This window comes from Pseudophryne corroboree, chromosome 1 (assembly GCF_028390025.1).
Source record: "Pseudophryne corroboree isolate aPseCor3 chromosome 1, aPseCor3.hap2, whole genome shotgun sequence".
Classification (NCBI taxonomy): domain Eukaryota; kingdom Metazoa; phylum Chordata; class Amphibia; order Anura; family Myobatrachidae; genus Pseudophryne; species Pseudophryne corroboree.
The window spans coordinates 141224300-141240603 of record NC_086444.1 but is presented as its reverse complement, the minus strand read 5'-3'; the positions used below and the strand labels follow the sequence as shown (position 1 = coordinate 141240603).

The 16304-nt window shown below is 46.6% G+C and overlaps 1 protein-coding gene across 1 annotated transcript in view; it reads left to right on the top strand.

The window, feature by feature from the left end:
* LOC134992127 (uncharacterized) overlaps positions 1-12625 on the top strand; it is a 32280-nt gene extending 19655 nt beyond the window's left edge. Inside the window, exons 2-5 of the mRNA XM_063950797.1 lie at positions 2377-2528; positions 5837-6005; positions 10495-10630; positions 11014-12625. Coding sequence (XP_063806867.1) covers positions 2377-2528; positions 5837-6005; positions 10495-10630; positions 11014-11296 — 740 coding nt within the window. The 3' untranslated portion in view covers positions 11297-12625. The remainder of the gene's footprint in view (positions 1-2376; positions 2529-5836; positions 6006-10494; positions 10631-11013) is intronic.
* The last annotated feature ends 3679 nt before the right edge of the window (positions 12626-16304 follow it).

Below are 16304 nucleotides of genomic sequence, written 5' to 3'. Positions count from 1 at the left end.
ATGGCGCTGTGTGCTGAGGAGAATAGGCCCCGCCCCCTTTTCGGCGGGCTTCTTCTCCCGGTTTTTTTGGAACCTGGCAGGGGTTAAATACATCCATATAGCCCCAGGGGCTATATGTGATATATTTTAGCCAGAATAGGTATATTACATTGCTGCCCAGGGCGCCCCCCCCCCCCCCCAGCGCCCTGCACCCTCAGTGACCGCTGGTGTGAAGTGTGCGGAGAGCAATGGCGCACAGCTGCAGTGCTGTGCGCTACCTCATGAAGACTGAGACGTCTTCTGCCGCCGGTTTCTGGACCTCTTCTCTATTCGGCATCTGCAAGGGGGTCGGCGGCGCGGCTCCGGTGACCCATCCAGGCTGTACCTGTGATCGTCCCTCTGGAGCTAGTGTCCAGTAGCCTAAGAAGCAAATCCATCCTGCACGCAGGTGAGTTCACTTCTTCTCCCCTAAGTCCCTCGTTGCAGTGAGCCTGTTGCCAGCAGGACTCACTGAAAATAAAAAACCTAACAAACTTTTTCTAAGCAGCTCTTTAGGAGAGCCACCTAGATTGCACCCTGCTCGGACGGGCACAAAAACCTAACTGAGGCTTGGAAGAGGGTCATAGGGGGAGGAGCCAGTACACACCACCTAGTGGTCAAACTTTTAAATTTTGTGCCCTGTCTCCTGCGGAGCCGCTATTCCCCATGGTCCTGACGGAGTCCCAGCATCCACTAGGACGTCAGAGAAATGGTCATTGGGACATAGAACCTGTTGTTAATTTATTTGAATCCCACCACTGTATAGGCCCCAACCCTTTTTGGACGCGCATGGCTTTGCCACGTAAGGGAGTCCCACCTTGGTAGTCCTGGATGTTGGGAGGTATGTGCACAGTCAAGAGGTAACATCATGTTGTGGGCCCCATAGCATCATTATGAGGCACCGCTCCCCAGTGTTTCTAGAGAGACACTGCTGTCCATAGTGGTTGTTCATTGTATGCCTCATAATATTGCAGCTATAGTGCCCTAGTTCATTTTATGCCCTTAGAAGTGCCCTAGTTTACATTATACTGCACAGTTTTACCAGTTCATATTATGTCACATTGTATTCCCCCCAGTTCACAAAGTGCCACAGTGTATTGCTTCCAACTTACATTATGCCACACGATGCCTCCAGTTCACATTATGCCACACAGGGGACAAGGACCAACCACCTCCTACCTGAGGGGGATACTTTCTAATGCAAGACATTCCATTTTTGAATGGAGATCTTCTTAATTAGATACACTGTCCGTTTCTGGGACAGTCCTAATCTCAGAGCTCAATGCCTCCCACCAGCTTTACAAAGGCAAAAAAGAAGGAGAAGCTACTCTCCGACAGTGCTAGGCTTACTGATTAGCTCGGCTCAAACTTGCCTCTTCTCCCAGGACGGTTTGAAGCCCCCCTCCCTCCTCCTTTCTCCTTCCCCCTTCCCCACCACACACACACCCGCTGTGCTGACTTGGATATCCTTCCTAGAAGAGGTCTTCTAAATGTCGGCAATTTCGGCAAGTAGGGCACAGCTGCACCTGTGAGTGCGAAACAGGAGTGTGGGAGATGGATCATATCAGTGTAAAGCTTTACACTGGGGAGAGACATCGAAGGAGAGACAGGGCCAGACCCAGTATCATACTTCCCAACATGACCCTCCCCAGGAGGGACACAATGCTCTGCTTCTGGACTTTTCTCTTAATGTATGATTGCTGGCACCTGTGTTGAACAGGGTAATGGATAAGAAAGGTGTTTCAGCACAGGTGATGGCAATCATACATTAAGAGAAAAGTCCAGGAGCAGAGCATTGTGTCCCTCCTGGAGAGGGTCATGTTGGGAGGTATGCAGTATCTTAGCAGACAATTTTGGGACCTTGGTAGACAACAATATGAGCTGGGTCTGGGGACCCCTAAGCCTCTGGGCCCTATAGCAATGGCACCCCTTGCACCCACTATAGTCCTCACTCCAATGTTTATATAGCTCACACATGTTCTGCAGTGCTTTACAGAGAGTATTTGGCCTTTCACATCAGTCACTGTCCCAGTGAAGCTTACAATCTATATTCCCAGACTTTCCAACATAACCCCTTCCATCAGGTACAAATCCTCTGCTTAAGCTTGCCATATACCTGACCAACTTTCCTAAATCCATCCTACTAACTGGCTGGATGGAAAGAAAATCTGATAATGTATGGGAGAAAATGAAAATCAGCCTCTGCTCCCAAACACTGTACAACAGACAAAAACTGTCATTCAGACAAGTATAACGTTTTTCGATGTTTTCTGGCATTTGGGAACCATTGGAGTTATCAACTGTGGTTATTGCACAGCCGGCTCTTCTAACATTACCGCACATGTTTTTACATTTTAGTGGACTCTGCAGGGATGAAGGATCACACTCACTGTGGAATTCTCCAGCACTATCACCAGCTCATTGTGAAACATCTCACTCTCACCTCTCCTGTGTACAGGAGGCTGAAAGAACATGGGATCCTGACAACAGATCAGATTGGATTACTGGAGGTGGGGAAAAAACATTGTTTTGTGCATTGAACACTGATGTATCTATAATGGGTGCAAGGTGTGTGGTGCTTATGGGCCCCTGGGTTCAGGGTGGCCCAAACCACGCACACCCTGCATCCATTTAATTATACTTACTGCTCCGTCTGTCCAATGCTGGCTGCAATTTTCTGTGATTTACACATGTGCAATAGAGAAGTCCCTGGGAATGCGGCACGGGTGCTATGTTCCCGGAGTCCTGCAGATGCCAGAGTCTACTGCACTGCCGAAGATGAGGGGCCCGATAGGATCCTGCACATGGGCCCCTTTATCTCTTAAAGCGCCTCTGGCATTAAAGTTTCCCATTAAACATAGTTTTGCACTTTGCACCACCTGACAGAAACATAAGCATCACATAGATACGGCCGGGAGGCTCCTGAAAAATCGGGTGGCGGAAAGGTTAGCAAGTGTCCCGCATCCGCCACCCCCCCACAGCTGTTCTCAATGGAGCACCAGTGGGCTGTTCGAGAGGACCCGATGAAGCCATTTGCGCTGAATCGTGTAATCGTAGCTCCGCCCCTGCTAACCAGTCCCTGTTTCCTCGTCGCTGGATAACGGGGGGACGGAGCCACAATGCCATTTTCATGTCACCACGCCCATCAACATGCCCCCTTACCACCAGACGCGACCTCTGTTCACCGACCAGACTGCCCGCTCCCTGAATAGGGGGCAGCAATGTCTGCAAGTATGGATAAAAGCTAATTGTGATGTACAATCCTTACCTTTGCTGGTAAGAGTGGAGATGGCATTGCTGGTCAAATGTATATTATTGCTATGTATCTCTCTCTCTCTATCTGTCTTCAATAGTGCTGCCCAGGTGTGTGCATAGACAAGTCATGCCTGAGTACCCTAACAGAGTTTATTACGGTTACCAGGGAGCATGGTTACCTACAAAGAGCCTTGAAGCCTTTTTCCCAGTCAACTCCGTGTCACTTGTCATGCAATGTCCCTAGCACAAACATTTAAGGCACATATCGATGAGGAAAATAAGTTAGAATGGAAATATTGCCTCCATTAATATGCACCATAGCCCAGTTACTACTCAAGATGTGTGCTTTGCACTCCATACATGTCATGTTCTGTTGGATTCACACCCATGACCATATGATACACATTATGTTCGAGTTTTGCTGCCTATTGTACCATTAGTGGTAGATTGCTGGTTTGGATGTGCAGAGTTATCTAATATGAACTTCTACTGTTCTCTGCTCTGTGACACCTTAGTGAGGCTTAGGTCAGTGCAGGTCATTTGTAATCCTCCCTAGGTGGCCTCCAGCCTCTTCTAAACAGCTGTCAGTGCTGGCTCACTGTTGCAAGTCCCTAGTCCAACCATATATTCTGTGTACTATGGGCCTGGTACAGAGGTGTACATATTGTCGATATTAGATGCAATGGAGCAATGTTTGTAGACATGCGAACAGTAAAAGATTGTCACAACTGAGGGCTGATGACCATGACTGGGAGCCTCAGTTGTAGGAACTTACGGGTATTTAAATTTAGGAGGAGCTATGGGACTCCTGGACATGCATACTGACAGTAGCAATGAATGCCCGAGGGCGTGACCACGACAACTGGAATTGCCTTAAGTGGTTTTATTAAATAAAAAGTCAAAGAACGTGCAAAAGAATAATAGAAGGTCACAAGTAATAATTAGGTGCACAACTGGTTAAGACCAGTAACCTGGAATATGGAGGAAAGTTCTGTAAACAATAAAGGAAGCTAGGGTTCGCTGGAGGATGAGAAATGAGGCTGGGGTTCGTAGGTAAATGAGGAATGAAGCTGGAGTGCGCTGATAATTGAGAAACGAATGATGGTTACTGAAAAGCCAGAGTTCAGACACAGGAATCAGAGTAGACTTGTAAAGGGTTAATCTCTGGAGAGTCAGGTTACACTGCTGAGTGTAAACACCAGCGAGTCAGGCTGAACTGCAGAATGGAATTGCAGGAGAAAGTCTGTAGTGAAGCTTGCAGGCTGGAATCACTGATGACAATGAAAGCACTGACGATTTCCTGGTTCAGGCTCAATCCCTTTATACCCTTAGGTATGCAGGGATTGGATGAGCAATTAGGCAGACTTCAGCGGAGCTATGGATTGGAGGACAGGATCATGTGACGAACTAAGATGGCTGCGCCCATACCGGCCAGTGGAGGGAAACCTTGTTTGTAACACCACATGGAGATTCCTCTGTAATGGCGGCGGTGAACACAGAGAACGTCGACTTGCGTCTCAGACCTCCAGCGCGGACGGCCGCAGCCGCAGTAGATGAGGAGTGCCACATAACCTGTAATGCATTGAGAATACACAGACGATGCCCGAGGCCCCGCCGGCTGGTGACGCTATGCCAGTCGCCCGGGCACTGGAAGGACAATATCCACGGACCAGCAGAGACCCATGGAGGACATGCATCCAGAAGGGAAAATGGTGTCTCAGTACCCGGATCGTGACAAAGATGCAGCATGGAAGCCGCTGCTTCTAAGAATCAGCCCCACAATGACTATGATCAGGAGAAACTGGATCTCAACTTTAATACCCCTTTCACACCGCAGCTTGAACCCGGTAAATTGCCGATTTTTATGGCTTCCTAAACGGTTCGAGCTGCGATGTGAAAGGGTCACCTTCAATTTACCGTTTTCAAAATACCAGTATTTTGAAACGGTAAAAAAGCAGGGTCCTACCCGTTTCAGACCCGTTTCACTGTGCAGTGTGAAAGGGTCTGAAATGGTATTTGCAAGCCCCAGAAGGTGATAGGCTGTCTCCATGTGTGATGTCACCAGGCAGAAGCAGGAAATAAACATTTAAAATGACAACCACATGGGTGAAACGGGTTCAGTGTGAAAGGTACCAAAACGGTAATGAAATGGTAATATACTGGTTACAACATGCGATGTGAAGGGGGTTTAACTGCTCAGACCCGTTTTAAGAACCGTTTAAATAACCATTTCAAAAGCAGGTTTTGCGATGTGAAAGCAGCATTATTTAGAGGGTTACTTTCTATATGAACTACAGCGGTGAACATGGATAAATGACTGTCATTTATTCATGAAAGTTTATTTAGAAATCATGTATGTATGTATGTATGGGCCCAATAGGTGCCAATCTGACTTGGATATGGGGGAGTCCATACGCATTTTATATTAGGAAAAAAACTGGAAAACTGCCAATTTACATACCTATTGGTTTAATTTTACCGTCAATGTTTTGTTTTGTGTTTTTTAGTCCCATCCAGGTCCAATTGTAAAATAGTATTTTGAGTTTGTTTTATATACAAATAGATGGAAGAGTTTCCAGACCGAAAGATTTCCAAACTTATCGAGGTACTGAAAAGTGCAGACCGCCATGTCTTCACTACATTCTGCGCGGTACTTCATGACACAGGACAGCATCACCTGGCCCAAATACTGCAAATGGCCTCAAGTAACAAAACACCTGCGTTACCGGAAGGTAAGATGTATGGTATCAAAAGTAAAATCAGATTAATGGAAATGCATTCTGCACTGTTAGTAGGTTGTTAGTAACCCTTTCATTGTCAGGGGTCATATTATATGTCCACCTTAGTAGTTTTTTTCCCCATATAGATAAAAGAACAGTAAAAAGCTGGAGCAATTCAAAATCAGAGGGCTTAAATGCTAATGCTTCTATTGACTGGTGAACTTGATGTCTCTTATATACTCCACATGTCTCTGATGAAGTTAACTTATCCAGAAAAACACGTTAGATCGACTACCACTGGGTTGTTGTGATATCTTTCACCCATTTGGGACCCTCCAAATTACCCCCAACTACTGTATATTGTGGAAAAACCACCAGAGCTAGAGCTGGTGCCTCTTGACTCCCAGAACATCTGAAATTGTGTCCACTGTGGAAGGTGACAAACAATGGAGGATCTATAGGCTTAGTAAATAGACCCCAGAGTCACTGAACACCGCAGTGTAGGACAGGCTGTGATATAGGTTATATTGTATGCTGTTGACAGTGAAATGCTTGAAGGGTCTTACATCCTCCTTCTTGTACCTGCTTTTAAAGCAATAGGTAGAGGAACTATAAAGGGTCGTTCAGTGCCTTAAGAAATGAAATATGGCCAACTGCGAGCTACAACCAGATGGTTCTGTCACTAAAGTGATCCACACAGTATAGTATCAAATAAAACATATACAGCAAGATGCGAATCAGTGGAAACCTAAAAGAATGTATAGTTATTGCTCTCTTAAGTAAACACTTATTTTGGGATACCGTTGGGATTCAGTTAACCCTTTTGTTATGCACAGAAATATGGGAGCCTGCCAATGTGATCTTCTATAATGTCAAAGCAGCTCTGTGTCGAGAGGATACACAGCTCTGGAGGGTTGTGTACAAAGTACAGAGGACCAGGCCTGCTAAAAAAGCACAGTCATGCCCCCAACATGGTATGAACACCCCCAAAGAGGTGAGCTGCATATCCACTCTGGCCTTCTCCCGGAGTGGAGACATACAGCAAGTATGGCGTGAACTGGGCGGTGACAATGCAATCGCACTCTGACTTGTGGGGGTGTCATGGGCATGTATCAAAAGTACTGTGTGATTCTGAATCATGCATATGGGGTAGGGAAGCCAAACTTCTGATGGAACTCTGGTACTTAGCATGGGACTGGTACAAGTGCAGGTACTATTGTTGACTGATGTGGTGGCTGGTGTAAAAGCAATGGACGGCACGGCATCCCACTTGCACACACATGAACCCCCACAGTAAGTGAATGGATACTTGCATAAATCTGGCCTCCACAGCTGCCTGCAACTATGGCCACTTTGGAAAGAGAAAGGGGCGTGGCATTGTGGCACACCCCAGTTTTGATTAGTCTGGAGGGGGGGGGGGGGTGATGCACTCCTGGAGATGCTGGTCAGCTGCTAGCTAGCATTTATCAAGTACATTCTATAAAATAATAAGGTAGAAGCTGATTGGTTGGAAAAGGAACTTCTCCACTTGTCTTTAGAAGGCTTACATCCTCCCAAGTTCATGTAACTTAGGCCTTATTCAGACCTGATCGCAGCAGCAAAAAATTTCTCTAATAAGCAAAACCATGTGCACTGCAGGTGGGGCAGATATAACATGTGCAGAGAGACTTAGATTTGGGTGGGGTGTGTTCAAACTGAAATCTAAATAGTGCAAAAATAAAGCAGCCAGTATTTACCCTGCACAGAAACAATATAACCCACCCAAATCTAACTCTCTCTGCACATGTTATATCTGCACCCCCCTGCAGTGCATATGGTTTTGCCCATTAGAGAAAGATTATGTTGCTGTGATGAATTAGGCCCTTAGGCAATGAAGAAAGTAACAATCAGCCAACCAGAAACAGTTAGCTAGTGCTCATCATCAGTATGTATGTGCGCCAGCCCTAAGGCACCTGCAAGCGATAGTGTTATTGACATATGGGTACGCAATGGCCTCAGTGTTCTGCTAACACACTGTCATGCGTCCCTTGTCTTACCTGTTCTACCTCTCCAAGCATGAAGATTTGCCAGCACCATGGGGGTCATTCCGAGTTGTTCGCTAGCTGAAAATGTTCACTGCGCAGCGATGATGCAAAAAAAGACACTTCTGCGCATGCGGCGCAATGCGCACGCGCAACGTACTTTCACAACGACCAATGTAGTTTCACACAAGGTCTAGCGAAGCTTTTCCGTTGCACTGCTGGCCGCAGAGTGATTGACAGGAAGGGGGCGTTTCTGGGTGTCAACTGACCGTTTTCAGGGAGTGATCGAAAAAACGCAGGCGTGCCAGGAAAAACGCAGGCGTGCCAGGAAAAATGCAGGCGTGGCTGCCCGAACGCAGGGCGTGTTTGTGATGTCAAAACAGGAACTGAACAATCTGAAGTGATCGCAAGCGCTGAGTAGGTCTGGAGCTACTCTGAAACTGCACACTTTTTTTTCATAGTCGCTCTGCGATCCTTTCGTTCGCACTTCTGCTAAGATACACTCCCAGTGGGAGGCGGCATAGCATTTGCACGGCTGCTAAAAACTGCTAGCGAGTGAACAACTCGGAATGACCCCCCCATATCTGCCATTGGATGTAACTGTGCATGTTGGCAATCCTGCAATTTACTTCAGTATGTAAAAAGCAGAAGTGTAACCTATATGTTGGAAATAATAGGGTGGATGCCTGGACCATACACATCTCGAGATGCGTTCGGGTCCGTATCAGCAGCATATCTGTGTATGATCTAACAGTGGAATACAGAATGCGTTTCTGCAGTTCTGCATGATCCATACTTGCATAGACATGACATTATTGTACTCGCCCCCTTTCTTCCCCCATCATGCCTCTCCAGGTGCTAGATACGCCCATCTGTACTGGCGCATACACGCTCTCCATGTGGGCATGTGTAAGGCAGAGTTTCACAATTTACGCTGCAAAAACAGTTGTTAAGTTGAACTCCGCATTACGCCCAATGTCACAATTATGCTATGTGGTTTTTATATTATTATATTAAATGATGCCATGTGATTGTGATATAGGGGGACATTTACTAAGCAGTGATAAGAGCGGAGAAGTGAGCCAGTGGAGAAGTGCCCGTGGCAACCAATCAGCACTGAAGTAACATCTATAATTTGCATACTATAAAATTATACAGAGCTGCTGATTGGTTGATGGGGCAACTTCTCCACTGGCTCACTTCTCCGCTCTTATCACTACTTAGTTAATGGCCCCCATGGGGGCTTAGGCTGAGTCGGACGCAGCAACAATATCGGAGGCAGGGGAGTGCACCAAGATATTGCATCTTACGTCAGTGTCGGAGGATTGTCTCTGTCGTGTTGATGAATGGTTGTGTACAAAGGCGCTGAACTGCTCACATAGGAGGCCATACCCCTTTTCCACTAGCTCTTAGAAACACGAGTAAATGTGCGGGGGCGCGCATTTACCCGTGTTTTGCCCTAGTGGAAAAGGGTTCCCCCGGCAAATTCCCGGATCAAGTGATCCGGGAATCCTACCCGGGTAGCTAGCCGGGTTGAACACATGTTCAACCCGGCTAGCTGTCTAGTGTGAACAGGTGCCGTGTTGAAGCGACACGACTCCCGTTCACAGTGTATAGGGAGGGCGGCGCTGGGAGATCATGTGATCTCCCAGCGCCGCCCCTGCCGCGTCAGTAGTAGCGTCACCAACCCGGCAATATGCCGGGTTGGTGAGCGCTGTTCAAAAGGGGCTGTAGCACGGGTCGCAGCCGTGTCAGGCGACACGGCTGCGACCCGTGCTTTAGTGGAAAAGGGGTATTAGACAGAGGCACTGCATCTACCGTAGGGCTGGGGCAAGTTTTGATGATGCAACTGATGGTGACTCTAAAGATGCACCAGTCGGTATTTCCACTTCTGCGGATGCTATAGTGGACGTCTCATTCCTTGCACGATGCATGGATCTCCACCAAGCAAGAACTTTGTAGCATAAAGATGCAGACGCGACTGCAGCAAATGATGCAGCAAGGCTGTGTCTGCGCCACACTCAGAATCAGCTCCATAATGTGTTATCTGTACAGATTGCAAACCCATCTTCTACATATCTGTTCAAAATCTGGAACCTGGAATCTGGGCTACAGCTGAGGACCGTTGTAAGGGGGCAGGAAAGCTGTCCCCAATGCTGAGTACACATTTACAGGTTATCAGAACAAACATACTTGGTTTGCCAGAAATACAGTCATTTCATTTATGTAAACTAGTCCTGGGGAATAAAGTTAGTGACACCTGTATCAGCTCTCTTTGTTGTGTACATTACACTAGAAAAATGACTGAACTCATTGGTTGCTATGGGTTACATCTACCTTTTCATTTGACCAATTTTTATGTTTTCCTGGAATTGTTTGTCCTGTGCTTGCTTGCTTGCTACTTTGTCATTTTCACCGCTGAGTGCAACAACTGACCATTGACTGTGTTAATTAATTATTATTTTTTTAATTGTCCAAAGTACCACCGATCTCACGGCATAAACAAGTCCTAAATGAAGCATTGTCCCTACACGTGGAATATGATAAGACAATCAAAGAAGAAAATGTACAGCTAAGAAAGAAAATAAAAAGAATGAGAAGCCAATATATGACAAAGTATGTGTGAATGTCAAATACCCTTAACTGTTCCCAATGGATGTGTATTCTGTTACTATCAAAATTTGGAAAAATAGTTTCAATATATTAGGTCCACTAATAGAGCTAAAGACCACAATGCCGGAACTCCACCTCCGCAACGGCCTCGCCTGTCAATCCATCGGGGATGCGACCGCAATGTGTATAACCGTGCAGCCACTGTGTGGCCGCTGCGCATGCGCAGTTTGCCGACACTGGCAAACTGCACTGCGGGCCGCTGTTGCAGACGGGTCTGAATGACCCCCTAAGTTGTTTCAACTATATTGTTTCTCTGAGTAATGCAGCCTTTGGGGGGGGGGAAAAACAATAATAATAATATTGTCTGTATATTTGTGCATTCACAGCTTGCAGGAACTGGAAGAGAGAGTAAATATAGCTAAATGGGAGCGTGACCTTGCCATCAAAGAGAGGAACATTGTATACAGTGAAAATGAAGCTCTGCAGAACCTCAACACTGAGCTTCGTGCCCTGGTCAGGAGATTGCATGAAACCACTCTACAATCTGGTGCACAGGACTTCAGGACTCTCCGTTCCAATGTACAGGACCTCGGATTCAGTGTAAATTACCTGAACGAAAAATCTAAGAGGCTTTATCCAGCGACACACTTAGGTCTTGTTTATAGGTGAACAGTTATTACCTCATATTTCTATATTTTAAAAGCTATGATTCTTCACAATTAAGACTGATTGAAATATTTTTTTTTATTATGTTTAAATTGTATTTCCTTACTAAACTATGTAAATAGCGGCTTTACATTGGTCAATAAAGTCAACTTTATAACTACGAGGTAATGTATGAAGCACAAAATGGCTGCTCAGAGGTGCTACAGCAGAACTGGAATTGTTGTGGGCCTTGATTCGTACAGCTGCATATACACTAGGAATGGAGAGTGAAATGGCCGCTTTGTGGAGGAGCACTGGTATGCACAGGCAGAGGGAAGGAAGTGGGCCATACTACAGATCTACAGTATTGAGGTTGACAGTCAATAGGTTGACATCAAATGGTCGACATGCATAATGTCAACAGGTAATAAAGGTTCACAGATAAAAGGTTGACCGTGTCGAAATGTACAAAAGGTCGACGGGGTCAAAAAGATTGACACAAAAATGGTCAACACACAAATGGTTGACACAAGTTTTTTGGATCAAATCTTGTATGTTGGTAATAAGTGACCACCATTAGTAAAAATTTATACCCTTGCGGGCTCGCTTCCCTCGCCACACTTTGGGCACAGGTTACTACTGTTCCCAATCCGTCCACTTGGATAATAAATCAAGCAAATGTTGGAAAAACATGTAAAAAATCCCAAATAAATGCGTTGACCTTTTGTACTTGTAAACTTAACGCCTGTCAATCTATGGTGTCGACCTATTGACTGTCACATGCAGCACTCGGCTCCTGTCACAGTGTAGGAGCTGGTAGTTCAGCCAGACAAGTCTCTTACATCCCCACTTTTTGATGGGGGGGAACTTTCTACCAAACTAAGTGGGACATGTACTAAGCAGTGATAAAAGCAGAGAAGTGAGCCAGTGGAGAAGTTTCCCACGGTAACCAATCAGCATTGACATAATATTTAAAATTTGCATAATATAAAGGTATACAGAGCAGCTGATTGGTTGCCATGGGCAGCTTCTCCACTGGCTCACTTCTCCACTTTTATCACTGCTTAGTACATGTCCCCCTTATTGTCTTTGGCCCCAGTGACACCCCTGATCTGGTGGCATAACAGCTCATGACAAACCTCCTCCTTGTCCTCAGTACTGCCCCAGTTGCTATCTACCCTTAAACCCTCCCTGCCCCAACTGCCGCATGCGCTTTATCATCTTCTACCCCCACCTTCTGCCTGCCCTTACCCTCTTCTACCCCAACTGCTGCCTGCCACCACAACTGCCCATGCTACCACCTGACCCTACCCCCAGCACTATCCCGACTGTTGCCTGCCCTTAGCCTCCTCTCTGCCCCCAGCACTGCACCTGTTGGCTATGTGAGATCAAAACAATGTATTTATAAGCATTATCAGTGCTGGAAATATAAATGTGATTTGCCATGGTGTATGTGAAGGGCATGTGGGTTAGGTGTGATGCTATGTGGAGAGGCATATGAGGAGCTCCAAAGCATAAATTGTGAAGGGACCCAGAAACCCCCATTTGTTTTTTAAAGTGAAGGGTCCCTGAGACCCACATAATATTTTGTTCAGTGCGATCTCTGCCTTGTGTACAGTAGCATGTTCTGTATACATCTCTCCTGTCCTATTGTATTAGAGATATCCTTGATTATCACCAGAGAAATAACCAGAGATGTGCGTTCGGTGCGGCTGCCTAGGGCACAGGGGACATCGCCCTGCAGTGTCCTGTAAGACACTCCGAGGACACACCCTGAAACAAGTGGAGCAGCCCAGGGGTTCCTTAGAGTGCTCCTGGCATAGGCGTTTCTATAATGGGTGCAGTGTGTGCGCTGAACATTGGCCCCTAGGTCCGGGGGGCCCACACCACACCCATAGAGTATACTTACCCCTCCAGAGTCTCGCGGCGGCGGCCCTGCAGTGCGGGCACAAATCACCTGGAAAATGGCCACCATGGCCATTTCTGAGTGATTTACACATGTGCACTGGAGGTATCCCCGGAAACATGGCACCAGCAGTAGGCTCTGGCTTTATGACAGAGTCTACTAGCTGCAGGAGAGGAGGGTGCCCGCAACGGAGGCTGCAGGTGGGTCTCCTCCTCTCTTAAAATGCCCCTGGCTCACCTGTTGTCCTGGTCCTGGCTGCCTCGCCTCCTAGATGTAGCATCATGATGTTACATGTTGGGGGGCATGGTGGGCACAGGGTGTTAAGTCGCCCTACAACGTCACAGATGTCCCCTCCATTCCTCTTTTATTTATGTTTTACATTCAACCTGTGTACTATGTTCACTTCTGAATAGCCCGCAAGTCCACCTACAGGTCCATGGAACAAATAAATAATTATGTCCCATGAAAGTGTAGAGATGAGGCTTGACTGCGTTCATAATAAGTGTGGAGGATGCTTTAACATATTCACACACAATACAATGTAATGACGTGTCATATACATGACAGAGAATGGCGTCACGTTGAAGTCACGACAAGACTCACTTGAGCAGACGTTATGTGTGAGTGTGGAAGGGTTCATCAAAATAAAACCACCTGGAATGCCTGAAATGATTAAACTTCCCCAAAATGACAATCACTATTCTCTACCACCGCTAAGATTTGGTTCCAGTGCAGATCCACCTAGAATAATATTCTTCTGAGGTGGCTTCCTCCCACACCGCAGCCAGAGCACTGGAAAGGCGTGGTGGAGGAGAGGTGGGCTGGAAAACCAAACATGAGAAGTAATCATGAGACTGTAGCTTTGATTGGTCCTTGCGACAACACCCATCCTCCGCTGACATTTTGGTTTCTGAAACTAATTTGCCAGGGTATCCAGTTGATAGGTCGACGGTTTTTAATAATTCATTTAAACTTATTCTTACTTTACCATCCACATGTACTATAATTGGGAATGGTAACCAGTGCTGAGCGCTGCGAGCCACCTTGCCCGAAGCGTGGTGAGCAACGCGAGCCCGCGAGGGTACACGTTTCCACTAATTTGGCTTTTACATGCTTCAAAATACAAAATAACAAATAAAATTTAGGGGGGGGGGGGGGGAAACTTAGTCAACCATTTTTGTGTCAACCTTTTGTACCTGTCGACTTTTTCAGGTATTTACATTTTACACGTCGGCCTATTGACCCTGTCGACCATATGGGGTCGACCTAAAGATCCACACCCATTTACTGGCACTGTATTACAAAACCACCAGAGCTCCATGTAACTATCCTCAAAATGGTCATGCAGATTTAGGGCCTAATTCAAGATTCATTACAAAACAGTAGTTTCCTATAATGGGCAAAACCATGGCCCTCATTCCGAGTTGTTCGCTCGCAAGCTGCTTTTAGCAGCTTTGCACACGCTAAGCCGCCGCCTACTGGGAGTGAATCTTAGCTTATCAAAATTGCGAACGAAAAATTCGCAATATTGCGAAAAGACTTCTCTGTGCAGTTTCTGAGTAGCTCGAGACTTACTCTTCCAGTGCGATCAGTTCAGTGCTTGTCGTTCCTGGTTTGACGTCACAAACACACCCAGCGTTCGCCCAGACACTCCTCCGTTTCTCCAGCCACTCCCGCGTTTTTCCCAGAAACGGTAGCGTTTTTTCAAACACTCCCATAAAACGGCCTGTTTCCGCCCAGAAACACCCACTTCCTGTCAATCACATTACGAACACCAGAACGAAGAAAAAACCTCGTAATGCCGTGAGTAAAATACCAATCTTCATAGCAAATTTACTTGGCGCAGTCGCAGTGCGAACATTGCGCATGCGCAATTAGCGGAAAATCGCTGCGATGCGAAGAAAATTACCGAGCGAACAACTCGGAATGACCACCCATGTGCACTGCAGGGGAGGCAGATATAACATGTGCAGAGAGAGTTAGATTTGGGTGTGGTGTGTTCAAACTGAAATCGAAATTGCAATGTAAAAATAAAGCAGCCAGTATTTACCCTGCACAGAAACAAAATAACCCACCCAAATCTAACTCTCCCTGCACGTGTTATATCTGCCCCCCTGCAGTGCACATGGTTTTTCCCATTAGCTAACAAATTTGCTGCTGCGATCAAATCTGAATTAGGCCCACTGTCTCTCTCTTGCTGACACTGTCTCTATCTTCTCTTTTTCTTACACTGACTCTTTCTCACTCTCTCTCTCTCCCTGACGCTGTCTCTCTCTCTCTGACGCTTTCTCTCTTTCTCCCTCTGACACACACTCTCTGGCTGACACCCCCCCTCTCTCTCTCTCTCCCTGACACTCTCTCTCCCCAACACTGTCTCTCCCTCTCTTTCTCTACCTGACATTGGCCCTCATTCCGAGTTGTTCGCTCGTTCTTTTTCATCGCATCGCAGTGAAAATCCGCTTAGTACGCATGCGCAAAGTTCGCACTGCGACTGCGCCAAGTAACTTTACTATGAAGAAAGTATTTTTACTCACGGCTTTTTCTTCGCTCCGGCGATCGTAATGTGATTGACAGGAAATGGGTGTTACTGGGCGGAAACACGGCGTTTCAGGGGCGTGTGGCTGAAAACGCTACCGTTTCCGGAAAAAACGCAGGAGTGGCCGGAGAAACGGTGGGAGTGCCTGGGCGAACGCTGGGTGTGTTTGTGACGTCAACCAGGAACGACAAGCACTGAAATGATCGCACAGGCAGAGTAAGTCTGAAGCTACTCTGAAACTGCTAAGTAGTTAGTAATCGCAATATTGCGAATACATCGGTCGCAATTTTAAGATGCTAAGATTCACTCCCAGTAGGCGGCGGCTTAGCGTGTGTAACTCTGCTAAATTCGCCTTGCGACCGATCAACTCGGAATGAGGGCCATTGTCTCTCCCTCTCTCTCTACCTGACAGTATCTCTCCTTCTCTCTTTACCTGACACTGTCTCTCCGTCTCTCCTAATAACAGTGTCGTTCTCTCTCGCACACTCAGTATTTATCTCTCTCTTTATGACGCTGTCTCTGTCCCTCTCTGACACTGTATCTCCCTCTGACACTATATCTCTCTCTCCCTGACACCCCCTCTCTCTCAT